The following is an 11,174-nucleotide window of genomic DNA, read 5'->3' as shown; positions in this document are numbered from 1 at the left end:
TGCTTATAAGTGCTCTACTTGTTTCTGAACATTTATTTCTCCTCATAGTTAATTCCTAAGCAAATCTTATCCACTTTACCTCCGAAATATGTTCTAGATCTGTTCACTCCTCTCTACCAACATTGTTTTTCCTAGTCAATAAACATAGATCAACCTAATAAAAATTGTGTAATACTCTTAATTTTGGATATATCATAAATATGCTACCATTTAAAAAATATTTTACTACTATAATTAACAAATAGTATGAATTACAGTAGAGATTTAATGTTTAATTTCAAAAAGACTCCATAAATTCTGACAAATGCAAACATATTTACAGTAACTTTTCTTACAATGACTGGATTACTTTGGTCTTTGGTTTTATTGGCAAGAGAGATTCGTGAAAACCATGACTAGATGAACATTGGAGGAAGCATTCCCAAGCATTATACACATAATTTTAGTTTTGCACATTTTTTTGTCTACTGTTACCTTGTTATAAAATTATCTTTTTTTCAAGGAATGCTTCGTAAAGCTTAGTTCTAATATTACAGAATTCATAGTTATGTAATTAATCTCAAAATCACTAACCATTGAAGACCCCTGCTACTTTTGCTTCCTATAACACGAAGTCTATCATCTCCTTGATAATTTCTAATTTCCATCCTTAGAACTTCTTCAGCTCTGCTACTTTTTCCTTAAGACCAGGGTCATAGGCAGCACACTGGTGATAACTCACAGTCTAGATATATTGCATTTTGTTTACAATTTTGTGTAAATAGTTGTTATTTTCTATGTTCAGCATCTTGCTGGCTGCCTTGGGTACAGTACCTCAATTGAATGTCTTCACCTGCATATTTGTGGACATTGAAATCATCTACCATTTTTCAGAGACACTACCTTGTGATATAAAAAAACACAAGCCAAAAAAAAAAAAAAAAAATCCCAAGGAATTTCTGAAGGAGCCTCTCTTAACTATTCCGCTGTTGTTAGAATAATGAGTAACACTGGTATAACATTCTACAATTTACAAGAACATTTATCTGCTTCATGAAACCTCAAAACAAACCTTTGAGACTTTCAGGATCCTAACCACTTTACAGATGAAGATAACTTACATAAAAGTTATGGGGTTTCCTGGATCTGAATCCTTTACTCTTCACATTATATTATTTTGCCTTCCCCAAAACTAATCAAGGACTCCGTTTTTTCTTTTTTCTTTCTCGAAACCATTTCCTCCATATTAGTTCTCTTCGGAATAGACGCCTTTTAAAAAGTCCTCGTTAGTATATCTTCAGGGAATCACAAATTCACTATGCTATTTATAATTCATGAGTTTCTCTATGGTAGCAAGGCAGCAAATACAGGTGAAGAAATAAGTATGCACTTGATATTACTTAACACACATACCCCGTGTAAAAATACTGCTGGTGTACAGTGTGTGTGTTGGTGACGCCGGAGGAAGTGGCCGTGAACAGGCTTAATGCCGCATTGAGTAACTTCAACCTCATCTTGCTCAGGTTCGTATCTCTCTTGAATTTCCTATGGTAAGCGCAAGATGCAGGATCCGTTCTCACAGTTTTTTGCTTACCAGTTGACGTTGGCTGCATTCAGGAACGCCTCGCTCTCTTAAGCCACAGTGCCTTCCTGGTCTCTTCTTCACAGGGTTTTCCACAATCGCTGTTTTTCCTGGGCACGCTGGTTTGCTGAAAGTCGGGGTGGCGGGGCCCAAGTTTCCAGGCCAATTACCTACCTGCCTTAGAGCAATTACGCACTTGTCTCTGGTTGTCCCTGAAATGGTCTAACCATCAGATCGCTCTAATGAACGCCCAGCTTCTCCTGATCGTTTCTTGCTTACGGCTCAGTTCAGACAGTATTTGTTCCGGGACTCTCACCGGGAGGCGGTGTTTACCGGCTCACTTGAGACCTCAATTCCAGACGCCCCGGGACCGTGTTTGGCCTTCCCATTCGGACGCTGCGGCTGCGCTTTCCTCTCCTAACATCACGCTGGCGAACCTCGGAAGGATCAAATTGTCCCACTCGCCAACCTAGCGCGGCGGCACCGGCTCAAAAGGTCCTTTGCAGCCTGCGCATGCGGACTCGGCGACCGCCACAGACTCCCCGTCGGCTTCCCTCCGAGCGGCCGCGGCGGTTTGGAGCTTGCTGACAGCTCTGCGACCGGCAGACGCAGCCTCGTCTCGTGCTTCCACGTTATCCTATCAGAGACGGGGCGGGGCGGCGGCCTCCGCAGCCTATCAGCGCGGACCACGACCCCGGCGAGCCCGGGAGGAAAGCCGCCAGAAAGAAGGCGATTGGACGGCGGCGGCGCTCCGGGGCGTAGCGTCGCCCGGGCCCCGCCCACCGCTGCCTTCCTCTGCTGGGCTCCAGAGCCGCTGAGGCCTGAGCGAGAGCCGACCGGGGCGGGCGCAACTGCTGCCAGAGCGCCGGCGCGTGCTGGTGGGCCACACACTCTTCCTTCTCTTCACTTGGCGAGCCCTCGGACATGGTGGCCCCCGGCTCCGTGACCAGCCGGCTGGGCTCGGTGTTCCCCTTCCTGCTAGTCCTGGTGGATCTGCAGTACGAAGGTGAGTCCTGCCCTGGCCCGGCCGGGAAGTGGGCTCCCGGACCAGGCCCCCCGCGCTTTCCCGTCTGCGCCCGGGCGCGTGTCCCGGGGCGGCTCGGGAGGTGGGGTGAGCGCTGGGGGAGCCCGCGGCCTGGCTTGGGCCTGAGCCCGCGCCCGGTTCCGGGTTTGCCTGGGGAAGAGTCGAGGGGACCGGAGGGCCGCGGGGCCGGGACAGCGGGTTTGGACTAAGGAAAGGGGCCGCAGGAGTCGGAGGAAGCGGAGTGCGCCCCGTGGCGGGGAGCGGGGGCACGGGGCTGCGACTTCAGGACGTCCTGGGATGCGGAGACTTGGGCAGTCTTTGGGTCCCGGCCTCGCTTGGGACCCTCGCTGGGCGCCTGGGGACACTGTCAGTCATTGGTGCTAGGAGGAGGCACTAAGGTGCCCAAAAGACTTCCTTCGCCCTGGCGTTCTTGGGTGGGGTAGAAGTGTCATGTCTGGCTGAGAGTTGGAGTGGACGGTGTTGACTATTTAAAAAGTGAGTAACCATCCCCATTAAGATGCACTGTCGTGTGGAGAAATTGTTAGTTTGGTGCAATGAGGAGCCGCTGTTGGAATTCCACCTCCCGGACGGCCAGGCACTGAGTTTGTGGTTTTACAACTCCCAGCATGGTGCCATTCAACGTATAGCTGGCATTACTTTTCCAAGTTCGCTGTAAAAGGTTCCCTTAAAAAGATATGAGCGATTAAATTTCACTTCAGTCCTGCAGACTGGAATGTTGGCTACTCCAGAATAGCGAAAATAGAGGACTGTCCTATCTTAGATGGCAGCGGGGAGGAGTAAGAATTAAAGCTGATAGTGCCGATTTAACGAATGCTTCTGGCGCGGTTACTGTGCGAAATATTCGAGTGTAATGACACATCACGTGCACTGATCTATTTTCATCCCCGTAAAAAGGGCTAGTTGTCAAGGAGGTCAAATTAAACCTTTGAGTATTCCATTCAAAGGGAGCGAGGAACTAAAAGTTGGGAATTGTTTATAGTGAATTCTTCTGAAAGTTCTCAACCTTTTTTTTTTTTAAAGTCGTACTCCCCAGTTTTTAGGTCTCACCCACAGCAGTGGGCTTTTGCTTTTGCTTCCCCCGCTAACCATATTTTTTGAACCCCAAATCAGAACACATAGTGTGGCAACATTGGGACAAAGAATTTGACAGTGAGGCTGCCCCCAGGAAATCTAAGGGGATTGGATTGTACCACTTTAATATGGGTCATATATTCTAGTTCTTTTGCATTTTCAAAAGCTTCATTCCTCCTGCCCCCGCACCTCCCACCCCTCATCTCTATTATTTATCTCCAGTTATCATTTATGATTTATTTTGGACACTTAAGAGAAAGTTGCCTATGTTCTGTTTAATGGTGGTTTTTTTTTTTTAAGTTACAAAAGTGCACAATTTTGAATGATTGCTTTTCCCACTACTTTGTGAACCATCTTTTTAGAATTGCTGTTCTGTTTATGAGTCTGTAAGGACTCTTTTAACTCTTCGTTTCCCTCCTGTGGTATTTTCCATAAGAAAACCTTATTAGAGAGCTTTTCTGTGTAGGAGGCACTGGTGACATTTTTCAGAGGAGTGCCAGAGTGTCTTCTTTAGGACCATTGTCGTTGTAAAGTAGCGGGGACTTGGTACAGGTAACAGAAAAGAAAGGAAAGGAAGGAGCCTTTCTGTAAGCTATCTCTTATTTATGAAAGCGTGTGGTATTATTCCTGCTTCACAGACCAGGGAACTGAGGCTCCAAAGGTTTTACTAAAGTTCATTTTGTGTGCACGCTGGAGACAGAAGTAGTTGACAACATCATGTGAGTCCAAGCACTTTTAAGTGATGGCAGCTGAGAAAAAAAACCCAGCACTTTTTTGTGATTAACAAGAAGGTTATTTCCTGGGAGGTTTAATACAATGGTTCTCAAACTTGAGTGTGCATCAGAATCGCACATGGAGGGGTTTTAAAACAGAGTGCTGTACCCCACTTACAGAGCTTGATTCATTAGATCTTGATAGTACCTGAAATTGTGCTTTTCTATAAAGACGCCAGATGACCACACTTGAGTTACTGGTGTAATAAATTATATAGAGGAGTTAAATTAGGTGTCTGCTATGTATTTGACACTGGATTTGGTGATGGGGATATAAAGGTAAGAACTGTGTCTTGAATTAGCAAACTGTTAGCCCCTGTTTTCCCAAATAAATTCTGTCTGGATTCATTAATCTCATAGTTCTCTGGGAGGCAAATGGTGCTACTGCTAGGCCTGAGGCTTAATAAAATTGTGTTGTATTAAGGATTTTTGTTAAATAGGTAGATTTTAGCTGCTCTTGTCACACAAAAAATAATTATGTGAGATGATAGATATATTAATCTGCTTCACTCTTGTTAATCTGCTTCACTATTGTAACCATTTTATCTATGTGTGTCTCATACTATGTTGTAAACATCGAATATACACAATACAATTCACTTTTAAAAAAAGAAATGGAGAATGGTTATGAGAGAAGTGAATGTGGAACTAAGAGTGGCACAGGATGGAGAAGAGATGACCTAGTTTTTTCTGATTTTGAAATATTTGTCTGTTTTCTTCTAGATTTTTCTGTTGTCATCCAGAGACAGAAAGTATATATCATGAATTGAAAGTTTGAGTCTTTTAGCACCCTCCCTTCTCAAAGGCCTTTGAAAGAGTGAAGTCAAAAGCACTAGATGAAATCGAATTTTTGGAATAGAAAGAAAACTTAGGTAGTGTCTGCTTTAGTAGTCTCATATTACAGATAAGTTATTTCATTTCTTTGCTAATGGTTTGTCCTGTTGGTGACTTTGAGTAGCAACACAGCCTGGGAACCAAACCTTTTTTCTGTTATAATAGTTTTATCTCTTTTTCTTCCTTAACATGCTATCTGTATCCAATTTTTCTTTATTTCACTGAGCTGATTAAACCATGTATTTTGACCATAGGGAAAAGAATAGTTAAAAATATATAGTTGAAAATCTATACGTATAAAATATTGTGATAATTTTTATTTGAACATAACCTTTTAGAGGTATATTTTGTCTTTTCTAGGATTTTCTTGACATTATCTAAATAGGGAAAGAATAAAGTAGCAAAAATGAGAGACTTTAAGTAATTTATATAAATTAAGTATCATAAAAGGTGGTCACATATTTTCTAGAATTATTTTAAATTAATAAGAAAGGCTATAGGTAGCAGTAGTATCAAAGTTCCAGCTCTCTTGACTAGTTAGTATTTGCTGAGAGACTGTCTGGAAATGCATTGATTTTTATTCTGTGGGGCAGGGGCAGTTGTTCTGGGAGGGAATTCGCTGTATTAATTAGGTTTTATTTTTCCATATGAAGTTAATTAATTGTTATTAAGTTTAATTTCTACTGCTGTGGTCTCTTTGGATTAATGTCCTACAGTTAATCTTTGTTTATATGGAAATATCATGGGAACCCATTCACCTGCTCTTCAGAACTCAAATGTTTCAACCATAGATTTATTTTTCTTTCCATATCTTTAGAAAGCTACTTAAAAAAATTAAATCTGATGAGTTTGTATCATTTGGAGCTCTGGAATATGGAGAAGATTCATTTAATCAGTCAGCAAAGGCTTTTACTAACTATATTACTCTTTGGTAAGGTATATATACATAGCATAAAACTCATGGCTTTTGCTCTTGAGTTTACAGACCACTTGGGGTTTAAGACATGCATTTGTGAAGTATTCATGTCTTATTTTTCTCCTTTCTCACTTTAGACTGAGTGGTCCATTATTGTAGTTAATGCACTGCAAATGCCCATTTATTTTCTGGCCCCTGTAATCTTCTGTTTTACTTACCTGCCAAAACCCAACACTGGTTGAATTCAACTTGGCCAACTCTTTTTATACCTTATAGGTAAACACAGATGGAGGAAAATGGAGACACCTTGGCTGATTAGTCTCATTTATCTTTATTTTTATTTTCAATTTTTTTTTTGAGACAGGATCTTGCCCTGTCACCCAGGCTGAAATGCAGTGGCATGATCCTAGCTTAATGTAGGCTTGACCTCCTGGGCTCAAGCAGTCCTCCCACCTCAGCCTCCTGAATAGCTGGGACCACAGGTGTGCATGACCACATCCCCTACTAAGTTTTTTAAGGTTTTGGTAGGGACAGGGTCTTCTATGTTTGCCCAGGCTGGTCTTGAACTCCTGGGCTCAAGCAATCCTTATGGCTTGGCCTCCCAAAGTGTTGAGATTACAGGCGCGAGCCTGTGTGCCTGGCCCTGATTAGTCTCATTTTAAAGAAACAATCTCAGTTGCAAATGCACGTTAAATACTGCTAACACTCTTACAATTCTTTACTATGTCTATTCTTGAAAATCAGTATTTCAAACATTTTCCTCCCTCCTTACGCCTCTAATTTAAACTCTGCTTTCCTCTCTCCTCTACCTCATTCTTTTAGACCTTGTCTTTATTGAGAAAATGAAAGCCATCACAAGGCAAGTTCTTCTTTCTACCTCAAAATTCAGTAGCTTATCTACATTTGTACCTATTCTGCTACTTTTTCTCATATTAAATAACATACATTGAATGTCTCTATTCCCAGATAAATCTAATCTGTGTAATTGCACCCTGGATTCCATTTCCTGTCACCTTCTGAAAATGTTGCTCCTACAGTTGTATCTTTGCGCTGCTATAACAAAATACCACAGACTGAGTAATTTATAAAAAGATTTCGATCTGAATTTTGGAGGGAACGTTCAAACAATAGTAGATGCTGAACTTCCTGCTGTATCTTTCCTTGGCTAGATTCCACTGTCTTCTGTGTTTCTGCTACAAGACTTCTTTTAGACTCTCCCCCACCTTGCTAGAGTCTTGGCTTAACCTTCTGTTCTTTTTTAAAAAAGAATCTTAGGGCTTTCCTCATTCCTCACATTCTAAGTGCTCCAACCTGAATAACCATCTCTGTCTCTGGGATTGCTGTCTGGTCTGGGTCTGCCACCACCTTTGCTTGAACTTTAGTATCTTTGACTATGAGTTCTTGCCTCCTTTAGTCTGGTTCTTCCAGTCTTCATTGTAACTCACATCATACCTTTAACCCCCCACCTTTAAGTTAAAAAAAATCCTTATTTTCTGCTCTCCAAAATATAAGGTATTCTAATACTAATTTCAGTGAAAGACATAGTTGACTACTCTACCTTTTTCCCTGCCCTTGCTGCTTATTTTGCTAACTTAGGATCACTGCTTGTCTAAGGAGAAACCTATTGTCTCATGCTGATTAGGAAATGAAATGATGTTTGGTTGTCTTACCTCTCTGAAAATAATGTTTACAGACCATGCGGCAAAAGAATAAAAATTACCTGTGGCTCAAAAGAGAGTTGATTGCAAAAACAGCCAATAATTTGCAAATAATTTGATTTTTCAGATATGTGTCTTTATGAATCATTGATCATATGTTTGATTTGATAATTGTTATGTATTTTAGATTTTATTCTGATGAATTATAATACATTTAAATGAAAAGGCAAATAGTTAAATTCACTCAACAAATACTGCATACGCACTATGTGTGGGATACTGAATTAGGTGATACAAAGAAGAAAAGACAGTTCCTCCTCTCATACTTGCTTTTGATGAGTTTTGTGGGGTTGGGACTCCAAGAAGCAGGCAAATTGTGAAAAGCAATGTATAGAGACAGTGACATTGCAAAGTGAAGTCATGTACCTGTGAGTGTGGAAATGCAAAATATAACAGGAAGATTGAAGGAGCTTTTTTCCCCTCTCTCAAAACAATACTGTGTGAGGGATGGTTTCACAGAGGAGTCAGCATTTGAGGGCAGAATCTTTTTTTTTAAACTTTATTTTAGATTCAAGATATACATGTGCAGGTTACATGGGTAAATTGTGTAATGGTGGAGTGATATGGTTTAGACCTGTGCCCCACCCAAATCTCATGTTCAGTTGTAATCCCCAGTGTTGGATCTGGGGCCTGGTGGGAAGTGATTGGATCATGGAGGTGGTTTCTAATGGTTTAGCACCATCCCCCGGAGCTGTTATTGTGATAGAATTCTCAAAGGATCTGGTTGTTTAAAAGTGTGTAGTATCTCCTCCCGCCTCTTCCTCTGGCTCTGGCCATGTAAAGATGTGCCTACTTCTCCTTTACCTTCTGCCATGATTGTAAGTTTCCTGAGGCTTCCTCAGCCATGTTTCATGTACAGCCTATAGAACCGTCAACCAATTAAACCTCTTTTGTTTTTAAATTACCCAGTTCTGGCCACACCAGTAATCCCAGCACTTTTGAAGGCCGAGGCGGGTGGATCACGAGGTCAGGAGTTCAAGATCAGCCTGGCCAAAATGGTGAAACCCCACCTCTACTAAAAAAAAAAAAAAAAAAAAAAAAAATTAGCCAGATGTGGTGGTGGGCAGTTGTAATCCCAGCTACTCGGGAGGCTGAGGCAGATAATTGCTTAAACCCAGGAGGCGGAGGATGCAGTGAGCCGAGATTGCGCCACTACACTCAAGCCTAGGTGACAGAACGAAACTCCATCTCAAAAAAAAAAAAAAAAAAAAATTACCCAGTTCCAGGTATTTCTTCATAGCAGTGTGAGAATGGACTAATACAGAAAATTGGTGGTACTGGGAGTGGGGCATTGCTATAAAGATACCTGAAAATGTAGAAGGAAGCAACTTTGGAATGGGCTAATGGGCAGAGATTGGGACAGTTTGGAGGACTCAGAAGAAGACAGGAAGAGGAGGGAAAGTTTGAAACCAACTAGAGACTTGTTGAATGGTTGTGACCACAATGCTGATAGTGATATAGATGGTGAAGTCCAGGCTGAGCAGGGCTCAGAATGTCCGCAGAGGAGTAACTTATTGGGAACTGGAGTAAAGGCCACTCTTGCTATGCTTTAGCAAAGAGACTGGTGGGGTGGCATTGTACCCCTGGTCTATGGATCTGTGGAACTTTGAACTTGAGAGAGATGATTTAGGGTATCTGGTGGAAGAAATTTCTAAGCAGCAAAGTGTTCAAGATGTGACTTGACTGCCTCTAGCAACCAGTGCTCATATTCATGAGCAAAGAAATGATGTAAAATTGGAACTTATATTTAAAAGGGAAACAGACCATAAGGGTTGGAAAATTTTCAACCTGACCATGTGGTAGAAAAGAAAAACCCATTTTCAGGGGAGTAATTCAAGCAGACTGCATAAATTTGCTTAAGTAAAGAGGAGCCAAGTGCTGATAGCCAAGACAATGGGAAAAAGGGCCCCAAGGCATCTCAGCAACCTTTAAGTCAGCTCCCTTGTCATAGGCCCAGAGACCTAGGTTTCCTGGGTGATTCGCAGGACCCTGCCACCCTGCGCAGCCTTAGGACACTGCTGCCTGCATCCTAGCTACTCCAGCTCCAGCCATGGCTGAAAGGGGCCCAGATACAGTTCAGGCCTTCAGAGGGTGCCAGCCCAAACCCTTGGCAGATTCCACATGGTGTTAAGCCTGCAGGTGCTGAATGCAAGAGTTGAGGCTTTGAAGCCTCAGCCTAGATTTCAGATGTATGGAAAAGCCTAAATGTTCAGGCAGAAGGCTGCTGCAGGAGCAGAGCCCTCATGGAAAAATCTCTACTAGGGCATTGCAGAGGGGCAATGTGGGGTTGGAACCCCCACACAGAGTCTCCACTGGGGCATTGCCTAGTGGAGCTGTGAGAATGACCACCATCTTTCAGACCCCAGAATGGTAGATCCACCAACAGCTTGCACCATGCACCTGGAAAAGCTGCAGCCACTCAACACCAGCCCTTGACAGCAGCTGCGCAGGCTGAGCCCTGCAAAGTCACAATAGTGGCACTGCCCAAGGCCTTGGGAGCTCACCCCTTGTTGCAGTATGCCCTGGATGTGAGACATGGAGTCAAAGGAGATTATTTTTGAGCTTTAAGATTTAATAACTGCCCTGCTGGGTTTTAGCACGTGCATGGGGCCCGTAACCTTTTTCTTTTGGCTGGTTTTACCCTTTTGGAAAGGGACTGTTTACCCAATGCCTATAGTCCCATTGTATCTTGGATGTAATTAACTTGTTTTTGATTTTATAGGCTCACAAGTGGAAGAGACTTGGCTTGTCCCAGATGAGACTTTGGACTTTTGAGTTAATGCTGGAATGAGTTAAGACTTTGAGGGCTGTTGAGAAGGGATCATTATATTCTGCAATGTGAGAACATGAGATTTTGGAGGGGCTGGGGCAGAATGATATGGTCTGGATCTGTGCCCCACCCTACTCTTATGTTGAATTGTAATCCCTAATGTTGGAGGTGGGGCCTGGTGGTAGGTATTTGGATCGTGGGGGTAGTTTCTAATGGTTTAGCTCTATCTCCCTATTGCTCTTCTCATAATAGAGTTCTCATGATATCTGGTTGTTTAAAAGTATCTAGCACTTTCCCTCTGTCTCTCTTCCTCCTGCTCTGACATGCGAAGAGGTGCCTGCTTCTCCTTCCTCTGTGATTGTGAGTGTCCTGAGGCCTCCCCAGCCATGGTTCCCATACAGCCTGCAGAACTGTGAGCCAATTAAACTTTCCTTTATAAATTATCCAGTTTCAGGTATTTCTTTATAGCAATGTGAGAATGGACTA

The 11,174-nt window shown here is 42.7% G+C and overlaps 1 protein-coding gene across 1 annotated transcript in view; it reads left to right on the top strand.

Annotated features, from left to right (window-relative positions):
- The first annotated feature begins 2,091 nt into the window (after window positions 1–2,091).
- Window positions 2,092–11,174, top strand: part of DNAJC3 (DnaJ (Hsp40) homolog, subfamily C, member 3) — a 111,357-nt gene continuing 102,274 nt past the window's right edge. Inside the window, exon 1 of the mRNA XM_011975431.1 lies at window positions 2,092–2,567. Within this exon, the coding sequence (XP_011830821.1) occupies window positions 2,486–2,567 (82 nt within the window). The 5' untranslated portion in view covers window positions 2,092–2,485. The remainder of the gene's footprint in view (window positions 2,568–11,174) is intronic.

Source organism: Mandrillus leucophaeus, unplaced genomic scaffold, assembly GCF_000951045.1.
Source record: "Mandrillus leucophaeus isolate KB7577 unplaced genomic scaffold, Mleu.le_1.0 Scaffold1559, whole genome shotgun sequence".
In the NCBI taxonomy this organism is placed as follows: Eukaryota; Metazoa; Chordata; class Mammalia; order Primates; family Cercopithecidae; genus Mandrillus; species Mandrillus leucophaeus.
Note: the sequence above shows the minus strand (reverse complement) of the source record. Positions and strands in the feature narration are given on the sequence as shown.